The sequence below is a fragment of the Nanorana parkeri genome, unplaced genomic scaffold, assembly GCF_000935625.1.
Source record: "Nanorana parkeri isolate BGI_ZX_2015 unplaced genomic scaffold, ASM93562v1 scaffold1350, whole genome shotgun sequence".
NCBI lineage: Eukaryota > Metazoa > Chordata > Amphibia > Anura > Dicroglossidae > Nanorana > Nanorana parkeri.
In genome coordinates this window covers 64,729-80,449 of record NW_017307618.1, presented here as the reverse complement: position 1 = coordinate 80,449, position 15,721 = coordinate 64,729, and the positions used below count along the sequence as shown (strand labels likewise).

At 44.0% G+C, this 15,721-nt stretch overlaps 1 protein-coding gene across 3 annotated transcripts in view; it reads left to right on the top strand.

The window, feature by feature from the left end:
• The window catches only part of CARM1 (coactivator associated arginine methyltransferase 1), a 34,919-nt gene extending 19,198 nt beyond the window's left edge, over positions 1–15,721 (top strand). For 2 of the 3 annotated variants that reach the window (XM_018569527.1, XM_018569528.1), the window contains exons 8-16: positions 556–637; positions 729–814; positions 1,381–1,470; positions 4,799–4,936; positions 5,044–5,133; positions 6,626–6,738; positions 9,030–9,107; positions 15,346–15,414; positions 15,514–15,721. In XM_018569527.1, the coding sequence (XP_018425029.1) occupies positions 556–637; positions 729–814; positions 1,381–1,470; positions 4,799–4,936; positions 5,044–5,133; positions 6,626–6,738; positions 9,030–9,107; positions 15,346–15,414; positions 15,514–15,650 (883 nt within the window). In that variant the 3' untranslated portion in view covers positions 15,651–15,721. Of the gene's footprint in view, positions 1–555; positions 638–728; positions 815–1,380; positions 1,471–4,798; positions 4,937–5,043; positions 5,134–6,625; positions 6,739–9,029; positions 9,180–15,345; positions 15,415–15,513 lie in introns of all 3 variants that reach the window. The other variant, XM_018569526.1, reaches the window with a different exon arrangement.

Here is a 15,721-nt window from a genome sequence, read left to right as displayed (position 1 = left end):
GTGAAGATCCGGGGGGGGGGTGAAGATGGGGGGGGGGTAGGAGGGGAGAGCAGATGTCACCCATATAGGTAAGCTCTGATACTGGAGCTTAACCACTGTGGGTTCCTGCCGCAGGAAGGTGGTGAGAGAGCTTTAATTACCATTTGGAACCATTGTATGAGGAAGTGACATTAGATTGTAAGCTCCTTAGGGCTGGGCTTCTGGGTATGGAGAAGCAGGTGGCAGCGCTGGAGCCTGAGTGACCACCGATCTCCTGCCCAGAGCACTGTAAAGTGGGAAATGCAGATGTCACCCATATAGGTAAGCTCTGACACTGGATCTTAACCACTGGGGGTTCCTGCTACAGGAAGGGGGTGAGGGAGCTTTAACTACCATCTGACCAATTTAGAGCCATTGTATGATGAGGTGACATTAGATTGTTAGCTCCTTTGTGGGCAGATATGAACGGCTTTATGTACTCTGAAGAGTTTTGTGCTATGCATTGCTGTTATCAAAATTCAGAAAGTAATCCCATCCCAACAGTGGTTCTAATAAGCCTTATGCCCTTCCCTTTAGGTACCAGCCGTCTTTCCATGGCGTAGACCTTTCCTCACTTCGAGGAGCCGCTGTGGATGAATATTTTAAGCAACCAGTTGTGGTACGTGAACTGCAATTTCTCGCGTTTTTCTTGCTTTTCTCCCGCCATCCATCTGTCTTCATTTATTTATGTTTTATTTTTATTTTTTTAGGATACCTTTGACATTAGAATACTGATGGCCAAATCTGTGAAATATACCGTAAATTTCCTGGATGCCAAAGAGTCCGATTTGCACAGGTACGACACGTCCGTAAAGTAGTAACCCATAGCAACCAATCAGAAATCATCCTCCATTTTTTCTGATGCATGTTTGCCGATTTTGCTGCTGTGAGCCACTTTACAAGTCTGCCCTTTTGAAATGTTTAAATCAACCTGTCATGAGGGAAGTGCAGAGGCTGCCATTGCTGACATCTTCATCCGAAAATACTATTCAGTTGCCTGTCATGTTCGGCTGTCTTGCTTTAGTACTCCTCAGTCTCTGACCCAGGACAAGTATGCACCCTAAGGACTTCTGACTAATGGTAACTGATCCACTAGCTGTTTTGCCAGTCAACAAGTTCCACATATAGCCTTCATTACAGGTTTACTTTAACAGTGCCAAGCACACTGAGGGGAATGTATCAAAACTGGAGCAGCTGCGCATGGCAACCAATCAGCTTCTCTCTTTTTCAATTCTTAACTGAACAAGCTGATTGGTTGCCATGGGCAACTGCTCCAGTTTTGATAAATTCCGATCACTGTGTATATCATGTTGTGTCTGCACCTATGTATGTATTCACTATAACTATTTTTTCTCCCAACAGAATAGAAATCCCCTTCTCCTTCCACATGCTCCAATCTGGACTGGTCCATGGCCTGGCCTTCTGGTTTGATGTGGCTTTCATTGGATCCATGTACGTTGGAGATATAAACTGTTTTAAAAAGGAAATTCAATGGGATAACGTTGTTTTGTAATACAGTAAAAAGCTCAAATATCTAGGGTGCAGGTCCCTAATGGGGACAAAAAAACACTCTTCAATAGACTTTCTTTTATATCTCCCAGGTCTTTGTTCATATTCATAAGTTTACTCGCCTTTGGTGAGCTTTCCCTGGGGTAGCACTCCTCCGAATTTTTCATTTAGTTTATAGAAGTGGCAGGTGTAGACCTTGGTGGTGGCACGTAGGAGCCAAGCTGAAGATGAGGTGTCTTAAGTGCACCTGACTATGGACATTAAAGTGGCACTAAACTCAGGCGTTCAATCCTAAAAATGCATTCAAGTACCTTTTTAACTATTAATAAAAATGTATCTTATTTGTGTATCACTCGGCTGTAGATTCTCAAATCATCTCTGAATTGGTGCTGACACTGTCCTTCCTTCTGGAGGGTGGCTACTTTTGTTCCCCATGGTCCCTGTGTGTGTTGTAAAGTAGTCACCGCTCCAAGCTCACATCCGTGATAGGCTACAATCTCAATACAGATTAGTAAACTAAACATGAGATTGTAGTCCATCATATGAGTGAGCTTGGAGCGGTGACTACTTTACAACACACACAGGGACCATGGGGAACAAAAGGACAGTGTCGGCACAAATTCAGAGATGTCGATCTCCAGCTGAGTGACACACAAATAAGAGACATTTTTGTTAATAGTTAAGGTACTTGAGTGCGTTTTTAAGAATTCAATCCTGAGTTTAGTGTCACGTTAAGCTGTGTCAGCTGATGTATCCGTTCAGCGCAGACACAATGGGGGGAATTTGTCCATCTGGAGCAGTTGCCCATGGCGACTAATCCGCTTCACTCTTCAGTTTGTTCAGTTAAGCTTTGAAAATGAGCTAGAAGCTGGTTGGTTGAACTCCTGAGTTTAGTTTCACTTTAAACTATTTACATATTCTTAACAAGCAGTAAAACAAACCACCGTGGGCCCATCTAGCTGCTTGTACTGTGAACTTATTAATTCTCAGAGATCACAGCTTAGACTTTATAGTCAGTGTCAGCTGATTTCTAACAGCTTAGAATTACCTGCAGTGAATGGCAGGTTGCCACGATTCTGTACTCCTAGAGAAATCTTGTGTTGTGAAGGTTTGAAAAATATAATTTAATTACAATGCTTATAGATACGGAGATGAATGAAATCTCGCTTTTACTGCTTGTTCAGAATATGTAAAGACTCTAATGTGAATGATCTGGACCCCTTAAGCTTGCCCAAGAAAGACCGAGTTCCACCTGTATCTATGGGTTGAACCTGATGGACTTGTGTCTTTTTTCAACCTGACTATGTATGTATGTGCAATATCTGCTTTGAGTATACTGGCCTTTCAAAGGGCGTATTTGGGGATTTTGTTAATATTCTGAGCAGCAAAGCTTGGTGTGAAGTGCACAGAAGTCTGAGTGTGCCCATGTAGTAACACTGCCTGGATACAGTGATCTCATCCATCCCTAGATGGAATTGATTTTTTTTTTCTTTTTGGCTGACAGTTCAATGTCAATAATTCAGTTGGTCAGGGAAGACGGGATGATGTCATTGTATCTGGGAAGACTTCTGATAAAGCGTCAGTCATTCTAAGAGCCAGCAGTCACAATGTGCTAGTTTTAGGCCTGTGATTTGGGGGCTTTTAAACCAAACTCTGGGAAAAATTATAATTTACACCGTGCATTGGGTGTGTAAATCATCAATAAAAAGCTAGGTGTTATGTGGAGGGCCATTACAAAGTATAAGGACTTTACCTTGTAGCATGTCGTCTCCTACAAATAAGGCTGAGCTTACGGACACTGCATGGAGTGAGGGATGCGACTCTAGCAGTAAGGTACTCCAGTCACATCCTCGCTACTTGCCCATTCACAAAAGGCCTTGTATTTTTTTCAGTGAGTACAAGTCATTTTATGATTGGAAGATGTCACATTCCCCCTGCCCTCTCTTCTCTGTCTCTGTAGGCCTGGCATTATACAGGTGAAACTCGAATAATTAGAATATCGTGCAAAAGTAATTGCAGTAAGTGCTGCAAAAGGGGCCCAAACCAAGTACTGAGTACATATGCATGCTTGTACTTTTCAGAGGTCCGATATTGTTCTACGTACAATCCTTGTTTTATTGATTGCATGTAATAATCTACTTTTTTGAGGTTGTGGATTTGGGGTTCTTGGGGTTTTCATGAGCTGTAAGCCATAATCATCACAATGATGACAAATCACGGCTTGAACTATCTTGCTTTGCATGTAATGAGTCTCTCTCATATATTAGTTTCACCTTTTTAAGTTGCATTAGTGAAATAAATGAACTTTGCACGATATTCTAATCGAGATTTTTATAGTTTGCAGCAGCCCTCCACATATACAGCTTTTTAATGATGATTTACACACACATTGCCGAGTAAAAATGATCCCGGAGTTTGGCTTTAACCCTTTCGCTGCCAAGGACGTACGTCGTACGGAGCTACAAAAGTGCTTCCAGCTGGCCAGCTCAGTACGTCGTACAGACCTGGCATTTACAGTTCTACTATAAGCTGATGGTCGCTTTAGCGACCATCAGCTTATAGTAGAACTTTGAAAATCAAACCAATAGGAAAAAATTGCAGAAAATTCAAAAATGGCTTGGCCAGCTGATTTGAAAAATGTTCCGGAGGGCTTGGCAGCGAAAGGGTTAAAGGGTTTCTAAAACCTCCGTTTTTTGGGGTTTTTTTTGCATATATCTACTGCTAGCAAGCAGTAGATGCATGCAAAAAGTTTTTAAAAAAAATAACCCGCTTTAACAGCGGTTTAAACTTACCCCGTCTTCGCCGCGCGCTCCTGTCAGAAACTGCTCCAGCGGCTGCAAAGCATCTTGGGGCGGGCGCATATGCAGTTTGGATTTTCGGCCGAGAGACAAGGAGAGATTCAAGGTAAGTATATGGACAGCGTGCACCCGCATGCAGACACCGTGGGCCAGGAAGTACCAGCAAGTACAGAGGAGTCGGCGCTGGATCGGAGACCCGCAGCAGCGCTGGAGGGACAGATGAAAACATCAGGAAAGATCGGATTAAGAGACATCATTTAAGGTAAGTGCTAACATTAACATTGGGGGGAGGGAAAACATTTTTTTGACTAATGTCATTTTAAGGTGATCTGGAAGTTGGATACACATTTAAATACCTGCTTTTCACTCGGGTCAGTTTCAAAACTGTAAAGTTATCCCTATACTTCAAGATATTGCTTGGTCAGTTGTTCAGTTATCTAGTTTTATCACATCATCTATTTTTTATTCTTCAGGATGACTGTCTGGCTTTCCACAGCCCCCACTGAGCCCCTCACTCACTGGTACCAGGTCCGCTGCCTTCTACAGTCGCCCCTCTTCACCAAAGCTGGAGACACATTATCTGGGACAGTCCAGCTTATTGCTAACAAAAGGTGGGCCTATCTGCAGCCTTCCCGGTCCCCGGCCTGCACAATGGCTGTGCTGCCATTTTTCTCCTTTTCTGGTTGTAGCATTATATTGTTTCCTCGCTTTCTTACAGGCAAAGTTACGATATCAGTATTGTTGCTCAGGTGGATCAGACTGGATCCAAGTCTAGTAATCTGCTGGATCTGAAGAACCCGTTCTTTAGGTGGGTATCGCTTCGATAACGAGCTTTTAGTGGTTTTTAGAAGTGCTGAACTTGGCAGAATAGAAAAGGGAGAATTTTCTGTATCTTGGGTTATATTGTTGCAGGAATCCCTAGAACAGAGACAGGAGTCTTATCTGCTGCTCTTGATCCTGCTGGCCACATTTAGATTATCACAGAGCAGTCATATTCTTTCAGCAGAGCTACTTATTCATCAGTTTAACCCCTTAGCGACCAGTGACGTACATAGAACATCACTGGCAGCAGGCCCATTTAGCCGCCGGGACTCTTGTTTACATTTGTAATGCCAGCTGTTGGCTTTACAATAGAAGCGATTCTGACGGCTCAGCTGCCGTCAGATCGCTTCTACGGGCCGGTAAAGTGCATCTCGGGTGACGACGGGAAGCTGGTGTGGAGAGCAGCGAACGTCCGTTCACCGATCTCCTCCCCGTTCTATGGGACAGGGAGCGACGTGTATTGCATCACTTCCAGTCCCTGAACTGTCATTGCTGGGCTCCTGAAGCCCAGCAATAAGCTATTGAAGTGCGATCTGCACCTCAATTGCTTATTTAAAGTTTAAAGGTGATACTAGGGATCTTTTGGACCCCCAGTATCACCTTAAAGATTACCTGTCACTGGCAATATGCTATCACATGGGCTTGTAAGTCCCATTATGTATTGGCAATTCACGTTTAAAAAGAAAATATGAAAATAAAATATTTTTTAAAGGCCCCCTTGAGCACCCGTGTATTTACGTAAACACGTGTCGGGTGCGCCTATGTACAAAAATGTCAATCGCAGTACACATGTTGGGTATCGCCGCGCACACCAGAGTGAGAGCAATAATTCTAGGGCCAATATTATGCTGATGACCTGTGGGGGCTCTTCAAACGTCTATTGGCGTTTTTGGGGTACAGAATTTTGTCGCAGTCTCACAGATGCACACAATTTTTTACCTGGGCATGTTGGGTTACTCGACGTAATCTCATCTTTTATATTTTATGAAATAAATGGGCATTATATTGTGTTTTGAGGCATTGAATATAACTCAAGTGCATTTTGTACTAAATATTTGGGTTTGATATAAAGTTGCGCTAATATCATGCAACATAAACATTTGCAACTGAAGCCATTTGTTTCTTGGCTTTCATAAAATATATAATGTTTGGGGGTTTAAAGTAATTTTTAGGGCCAAAATGTGGATTATAACATAAACGGGGGGAAAAGGGCTTGGCAGCGAAAGGTCCTTAAGGGGTTAAATGAGCAGAAAGATTGATTATCTGTAATTTTCCATATGTCATGTGATTAAAGTGAGGTTAGTTGTACATTAGAAGATGAAATAGCAAACAACTGCATTTCTACTGCTTTTTAAATTTGATTCTAAATAATTGTTTGTCAGATTTTTACGACTGCATGCAAATTCAGTTTTACTCATGTTGTGTTAAATGTGTGTGCATACTAGCAGCCAAGCATCTGATCATCATGAGTCTTCCAGGTACACTGGCTCAACGCCGTCCCCTCCTCCTGGTTCACACTACAGCTCCCCCTCTGACAATATGTGGAACACAGCAGGGGCGTACACCATGAACACAGGAATGGCCATGGGAGGTGAGTGCGGGGAGTCGGAACCAAACTGGACCAAATGCTTTATGGCGAAGGGTGTGGGGAGGAGCGGAGGGAGGGAGGGAGGGCTGGATTTTCCTGGCAAACAAGTTGCTGCTCCTATTGTATCTGCATTATTGATATAAAAGAGAGTGTGTGGTTCCTATTGGGGATTTTTTTTCATGTCTGTTCATGTGATTCCAGCTGTCATTGAAATTAAATCCTTAAAGGAGAACTATGAGGCAAGTGAAACTTGCTCAGCCTCATAGTTCTAGCCGACCTGTGACAAGGAAACTGTCACGTTGGCTCAATGGATCAGGAAGTGAGCAAACGCATGCGCTCGCTCACTTCTCGATCTATCCCTGCAGAGAGCCGTGACTGTCACTCATGGCTCCCTGCAGGGATTCACCCTCCCCTGTCCGATCCTCCAGCGCTGACTGGCGGAACGGACGGGGTAGGGGGTGGGCACAGCTGGCTCTGCCTCTAGATAGGCAGAGCCAGCTGTCAATCCCTCAGCTGGGTGGATCTCGACAGTAATGTCGGGATCCGTCCCGGCTGTGGCGTCTCAGTATACCGCGAGCTGTAGCTCGCGGTATACTGAGCTTTGGGTGACGGGAGGACGCTAGTTTGTGTCCTCCCGTTACCCTTAGGAGAACTATGGGGAAAAGCCCTGACCCCATAGTTCTCTAACACCTTCTTGAGCAGAAGTCATCAAAGCCTAGATTTCCAGACCAAATTTCGTAGCATCTCTATGTGCTGGTTACCTTCACAATAAATCGAATTTGTCTGCTTACATTTTTACACTATTCAAGGACACTTGTAATAAATACCCTAATCAGGTTTTATTTTTAAGTTGCCAAATGGGCTAATGTTTGAAAAAATAGCATTTTTGATGACTTTATACACAACTATTTTTAATCGCACATTGTAATTATTATTTTTTTTTTACACATGAATACTTTCTAGTGCTCTGTACACAAAGAAAGGAGCAGTGCTATCCGAAGGCTGGAAAAGAACGTTCATATTAACACATATAACCTATTAATTTTTGGGTTGTGAAACGGAGAGCTGCTTAAAGTGACTCTAAACTCAGGAGTTCAATCTTAAAAATGCATTTAGGTACCCTAAATATTATTAAAAATGTACCTGATTTGTGTATCACTCGGCTGTAGATCCTCAAATCATCTCTGAATTGGTGCTGACACTGTCCTTCCTTCTGGAGGGGGGTTTCTTTTGTTCCCCATGGTCCCTGTGTGTGTTGTAAAGTAGTCACCGCTGCAAGCTCACTCCCGGGATGGACTACAATCTCAATACACATTAGTAAACATGAGATTGTAGTCTATCACAGGAGTGAGCTTGGAGCAGTGGCTGCTTTACAACACACACAGGGACCATGGGGAACAATAGTAGCCACCCTCCAGAAGGAAGGACAGTGTCGGCACCAATTCAGAGATGATTTGAGGATCTACAGCCGAGTCATACACAAATAATGTCCAGTATTGTTAATAGTTAGGGTACTTGAACGCTTTAAGATGTAACTCCTGAGTTTAGTGTCACTTGAAAGCTGATTTCCCAGCACCAATGTTATTTTTTTGTTTTTTTTCTATTCCATTATATTAGTCAGTGGCTGTGAAGGAAATTAAATCTTTGTGTGGATTGGAAACCTTTGCAAAGCCATGTTTTCTTTTGTAAAAGTAACCGTGATATCATTGTACATAACCTGAGCAGAGCTGAGGGGGGGAGGGGCAGCTGTGACCTGTCTTTATTTTAGGAAGCTCTTGTCTACAGACAAAGTGCAGACCTTGGTTCTTTATTGGGTTACTGCACAGAACTAAAAGAGCAAAACGCGCACACGGGAAACCAAGATTTAAGATTGTACAGGGAATTTATCAAAATCTGGAGCAGCTGTGCCTGGCAACCAATCAGCTTCTCTCTTCAGTTTGGTCAGTTTAAGATTTTGAGAATGAAGGAGGCTGATTGTTCTGCACATCTGCTCCATATTCCGTCTGCTCCAGTTTTGATGAATTCCCTTCATTGTGTTTGGACGATACTTGTTTAGTTAGGACTTCAGCTTTATATGAGGTGAGCTCATCACCTAATGCAGGCCGGGGATTATTTGTTTGGTGCCAGACCTGTACTGATTTTGAATCTTTTCAAATGAAATTCCTTCCTAAGAGCAGACACTACAGGTTGTCTATTACCCATCCATTGATGTGTTATGTGAATTAATGATGGATCCACTTCAGGTATAGAGTGGGTTTGAGTGTCTCTTACGTTTTTTTTGTTTTTTTTGCTAGGAATGCCCACGGCGTATGATCTCAGCAGTGTTATGGGTGGAAGCTCAGGCATCAGCCACAGTAACCTCATCCCTCTAGGTGAGCAGTCTGCAACCTCGTGTTCTGCGTCTCCGCATCCGGGACCCCAAGACCTGACACACGGAACCTCTAGTAATACCATAATCTCCATTCTCTCATAAATGCTTCTTCCCCATGATTCCCCAGCCCCCTGACACTGCTTTGGGCTTGCCAGCCAGCTGTGCATCATAACGCTAAGCTGCTTGTAGATGTCGGGATGGGCATAAGTTTTAGAGAAGGGTCTTCTAGTTCCTCGTAGAGGCTATTTATTAACCCCATCTCTGAATCAATTCATTTCACTAAACTCATTCCGAAGGGACTAATCTGATAACTGTGTAGCTGCATCTCCATGTGTTTACACTGACCCATTAACAGCACTGAACATACACATTCTCCAGAATCATCTGTGAGCAATCATTAGAAGTTGCCATGTTTAAGATATCATTCGTTATAGTTCATTAGCCAGGACACACAAATAATCACTTGTCACACTCATCATTAACATGTCACTATAACCCACTACCACAGAAGGGGGTAAACATTTAACCATGTCCATAAATTGTCAGATCTTTAACCCTGTCACCCATTGGCTGCATATCAGCCTCATCCATTCATTTAAAAGCATTGCCCATCCAGGGCTAATCTTTACAAATGATTGGATGCTGGTGAGTTGGCTTCCTAATGGTTTCTATTCTACTGCAGAGCTGATAACTGCTCACTGGATTTCTACATCTGAGTGTTATCAGCGCCTGCTGTAGCCAAATGTGTTAAACCTTAACCCCATACTCGGCCTAGAACATTTCGAAGGTAATAGTGCTACGGTGCAGGCACCACAAGGTCCCCACACATCAGCACTGTTGCCTATGGGTGCACTGCAAAAGAAACAGAGAAATACTCCCCTCTCCAGGGGTTTTAAGGCAATTTATTCTATTAAGATTACCAGGCACTGATGCTATCAGGCACTGGCTGCTGAGTTTTCCTTGACGGCTGCTGTCCTGTCGTGAGGTAGCGGCCAGCGGGAGGAAACATGGCACCAAGTGTGTGGGGCACCCTATCTGACACAACCAGAAGTGTTGGATTGGGGCCGTGCCTGGAACTCTTAGGCCCCATTCACACCTATGCGTATTGTAATATGCGCGTCTGTCGCGCGTTTTTTTACCGCGATTCGCGGTAAAAAAGTCGCGCGATTCCAAAGGCTACTTGGCAGTATACAAATGGAAAACGCCCTACAAAACGGACCAATACGCAGCAAAAAACGCTCCGGGACCTTTTCATGCGTGGGCCGTTTTGTAGTGCGTTCGGGACGGGCGGAAATACGGACAGGTGGGAACGATACCATTGACTACAATGCTATTTATTTTTTTGACCGTTTTGTAGAGCGTTCATCGAGCGTAGGACGCGCTACAAAACGGTCAGGTGTGAATGGGGCCTAAAAGAAAAATATTTGAGGTGAGTACTTCTCTCCTCCATATACATGGTGCCCACAGGTTGGCTTTAACTTTATGGCAAGTATTAATTTCTATGGTCCTTATGGACAGACAATGACTATGGCAGGGCAAGGACCTAAAAGAAAAAGCAATGGAGAGATCTTGTTTTTGCATTTTAAGAAGCCAGCATGTGAATCGGCCCACCGGCACGCACACAATAAACTAGAACACTGAGTGGCATTAGCCATTAAAGTGACCGTCATTATAAAAACAAAACTCCTTGCAGGTAAGACGTGCCGACCCCTAGAGGTCCCTACACATACCAGCAGCAGTGTTCGCTGCTCCTTCAGTCGATTGCCGGGTCATTCTGAACAGGCAAAGCTTTGACACTTCCAGGTAGTCACAGAGCTCGCCCACACATTCCCATGGACTCATCATTGTGATCGCTCACTGGCCAGTAGGGATCCATTGGAGGTAGGCAGGGGCCTGGCAATTTCTGTAACTACCATGATATGTCAACGCTTTGCCCAATCAGCTCAGCATTCTGGCAAATGAAAGCTGGCACATGCACGTTATAGCAGTTAGCAATTAACTCTTAAAGTGACAGTGTTACTTTGTGGGTACATTTAGTAAGAAAGTATATTACTGCTGTGGAAGAATCACACAGCAAAAATGTAAAAAATGTGTCAGTCATTTATGAACAGAACCTGAAAACTAGCTCAGTCATGAAGGGGTTAATAATACTTTATGATGAAATACACTGTAGTGATTGAATTTGTATTCATCAATATTTTCTTGTATGTAACACAAACCTGCAGGCTAGTATGCTTAAAAAAAGAGTCCTTTCTAATAGCAGCCTCCACTTAATACAAATTTGCCACCAGGCAATCGTTAACCATTCCACAAATAACCTCATCTTACAACTAATCCTCATGTCCACTGACTCACCCATTGACCAATACATGAGACTAATACCTAGACCATTGTAGCGCGATGTTTGCAATATACTTATGCCAGAGTTCCTCCAATTGTCCAAGTGTATAGAGTAGGGTAGTATAGTCCGGTATACTGTTTTAGGTTCAGGAGCCTTTGTAGGGGCGGGGATGGGATGTCCTCTAACACCAACATTGGGCCTTATTTATTAAAGTGTCTGAGAGAATCATCTTCAAATTGGCAATTGTGACGTTAGCGTAAGGAAGGGTTCCAACCGGTGTCCCAATTTAATTGTAGTTAGTGTCCCCATGAGGGAGATTTCCCCTCGCTTCCTGTCCAGCTGTCCTCAAAGTAAGAGGAACTTTAATATCTCAACGGGGACAAGGACTAAATTAAAATGTGGCAAAGATAAGAGAAGTGGAGCGGCTCAACTGTCACACATCCACTCCCGCTATTGGGACCTCAGTATTAGATGAAGCTTCTGCCTAAGCCTTGAATCTAAAAGTCCCTACAAAACCGGCACCTTAAAACGGGATCAGTCCAATTACATCCACTTATTCCCGAAAAGGCATAAAAACTGTCAAACTTTTGACACATTTCGGCCCAACACCTGAGCTTTAGTCGTGGCGTGTCAGTCCCATCGCACTCCTGACCGGTAAGTCTCTTCAGGAATAGGTGGGTGCTCCAATGGCAAATGGATGGCGCCGCTCAGTATCGGAAAGGAAGGGGTCACTGGCACTCCAGTCACTGATCATCACTGTTTTGCCTGAAGAACCCTGGTGGCCCCCAAAACATTGAGCATGTGTCAATAAATGTGTATTGATCAGCATACTGGAGTACTAGTGACCGCTTCTTTTCTTAGTCGTGACATGAACACTAAGGCTCAGTTGAGGGCCTGAAACACGTCAAATTTGACTGTTTTTATGTCTTTTTGGGAATAAGCGAATATTATTGGACTGATCTCATTTGAAGCGCCGGTTTTCTATGGAATGTAAAATGTGGCAGAGGTTCTAACCCTTTGTAGCCAAAAGTAGTAAAACATTTTTGTGCTGGTATTTGGCTTTTTGTACAGCTTTCAGGCAACAGACATTTATTTATTTCTTGCATATTCTGGGGCCCCGGGACTACGTCTGATTCTGCACAGGGCCTAAGACACAGGACAACTTAAACACTTTTTATGCATGAGGCCCAGTGTTTTGTTTGGCTCTGTATTTTTATTCCTTTGTTCCTGTTGAGCCTCATTGTTTCAGGTCTCTGACGGGTTAGGTAACTGAACTTTTCAAGTAACAATCCACCTCTGACTTTATCACCCTCTGGCTTCTTGTATACCTTTTGTGTCTCCTGCCATGAGCGCTCGGCATCTGTTCACCAGCTCGCCCCAGTTACTGTTAGGAGGTTCCACTTCATGCAGGATAAGTGGCAGGGGTGCACATAGCAATGGACTGTGTGTGGGGACACATTTCAGCTGGAGCTTCTTAGAGATATAAAAAGCCAGGGGTGTAATTCAGACAATCCGTGTCCGCCAACAACATGAATATCTGTTTGAGGTGGACTTGACACTTGGTGGCTCCTCTGGTACTTGTAACAGGTCATTTGTTTTGAGCCTTTGAGTGCCCTTTAAATGAAGCCTCTTTCTCACACTCACCAGTACTGGACCTCTTTAATTCTGCCCAGAGAAGTTGGGGTTAGCAAACGTTCTGTACACAGCATTTAAGGTTATGACACTAAACTCAGGAGTGAAACCTTCAAAATACAATCAACTACCTTAACCATTAACAAAAATGTCTCTTATTTGTGTATCACTCGGCTGTAGATCCTCCAATCATCTCTGAATTGGTGCTGACACTGTCCTTCCTTCTGGAGGGGGGCTACTAGTAGTCACCGCTCCTGTGATGGACTACAATCTCTCATGTTTAGTTTACTGATTTGTATTGAGATTGTTGTCCGTCCCGGGAGCAGGGTGGGAGCCGTGACGTCCTTACAACACACAGGGACCATGGGGAACAAAAGTAGCCCCCCCCCCCAGAAGGAAGGACCGTGTCAGCACCAATTCAGAGATGGTTTGAGGATCTACAGCCGAGTGATACACAAATAAGAGACATTTCTGTTCATAGTTCAGGTACCTGAATGCATTTTTAAGATTTAACTCCTGAGTTTAGTGTCACGTTAAGCTGTGTCAGCTGAGGTTTCTATTCAGCGCAGGCACATTGGGGGGAATTTGTCAAAACTGAAGCAGTTGGCCATGGCAACTAATCAGCTCCTCTCCTTAGTTTGTTCATTTAGTTAGGATTTGAAAATGAAATCTAGAAGCTGGTTGGTCGTCATGCAAAGCTGCTCCAGGTTTGATTGGTTCTCCTCATTTTGTCCTCAGTGTGTCGTGCACACATACGAAAGAATCTTGTTGTCACTCTAACTTCCTGGATCAGTATTTTCCCTGGATGGTCCTACTACTGAAGATCTTCAAAACACGTGCCTGAGGATCCCTGGCTGAGGCCTCTCCTAAACACAATTTTAATTTTGGACGCGCGGGTAGATGTTGGCTACGGACTGTTCCTTCTTTCTTACAAAGAAGGGGACAGCCCCTTTTATCATACATGCCATGAATTGAAAGTAGTCTGAGTAACAGATTAAGAAAATAGCATGTTCTTGGGCGCAATGGTTTTGTGAAAAATGTGCAGACCTCCCATCTTTTGGTGCAAAATGAGAAATGTTCCTAACTAGACATAAGAGCTGAGAGGTAGAAGGCAATGTAGATGACGTCCTGCCTTGTCATTGGTGATATTTCAGGGATTGTTTTATTTAAGGAGCTATGAACACTATATGGCCACAGATTGCAAACACCTGACCAGAGCACCGCCAAAGGAATGTGGAGTCCCCACCAGTTGATTTAGTTCAGGTGTTTCCAAATGAAGGGGACTGTTAATTCTACAGCTTCCCGTGACATTTTAGATCATTGTGCTCTTACGACCTTGTGGTGACAGTTTGGTGAAGGACCTTTTCTGCTTCAGCAAGACTGTGCCCCTATGTACAAAGCCAACTCCACAAAGACATGGCTTGAGTTTGGTGTGAGGGACATGAAGTGGCCTGTGCAGATCTCTGACCTCAACTCTACTGAGCACCTTTGGGATGACTTGAAACACCGAATGAGATCCAGGTCTTCTCATTAAACATCGGTACCCGAGTCCACGTATGTTCTTTTGCCACAGATTCCCACAGACACACTCCAAGGTCTTCTGGGAAGGCTTTCCAGAAAACCTTGGAGTGTGTCTGTGGGAATCTGTGGCAAAAGAACATACGTGGACTCGGGTACTTCTAGAAAGCCTTCCCAGAAGATTGGAGGTCACAAAGGTGGGGAGGGGGGCAACTGCATATTACCCGTCTCTAAGAATAGAATGTCCAGCAAGCTAATGTATGTGTGATGGTCATGTGTTTAAACTCCTTTGGGCCTTATAGTGTATGTAGATGATGTGTTATTGCCCATAGCATGCAACCATTTCCGTGCCCTCCAAAATGCTTGACAATTTGACCGCCAAAATTTCCACGACTGCACTCCATTGGAGTCGGCCTATGTCTTGGACTTGAGCAGCAATCCATTCAAGTCAACGAGAAGCTCAAGCTAAGACATTTTTGAAGTTTACATAAGCTTTTCTTGTGATGTTTGGGACGCTGCATGCCAAGCTGTGCAACGATTAGGGTTGAGGTTAGTTTCCCAGTTGCACTGTAGACGTAGAGTAGAATTTGGCTGTTGTGGGCAACGCCACCATTCGTTTATAACTGTCGTATTTTGTATTACTAATTTCCCTCACTTTTACTAGACTACTTCCAAGTAATGTCTGTAGGCAATGTTTCCTATAACGTCACCCGTTTCCACTCCCACCTCCTCCCCCGTTTCCTTGCAGCTAACACAGGAATTGTTAATCACACGCACTCCAGGATGGGATCCATCATGAGTACAGGCATCGTCCAAGGTGAGGTTCTGACGTGCGTTGTAGAAGATCTAGGCATTGCTATGCCTATAAACCTTTCAAAAAGCCATGGTGAAAACTCCTGTCTCTTCTCTCTTCTAGGATCGGCCTCAGGACAAGCTGGTTCCAACGCTACCGGCCACTACCCAGTCAACAACCAGTTCACTATGGGTGGCCCAGCCATCTCTATGGCTTCTCCCATGTCTATCAACACCAACACAATGCATTATGGGAGCTAGAAACTGCTCACTCCTCCCTTGCGACCTCGGCTGCTCCTGCCCCACCCAATCCTCTTCTCGCTCCTCCTCTG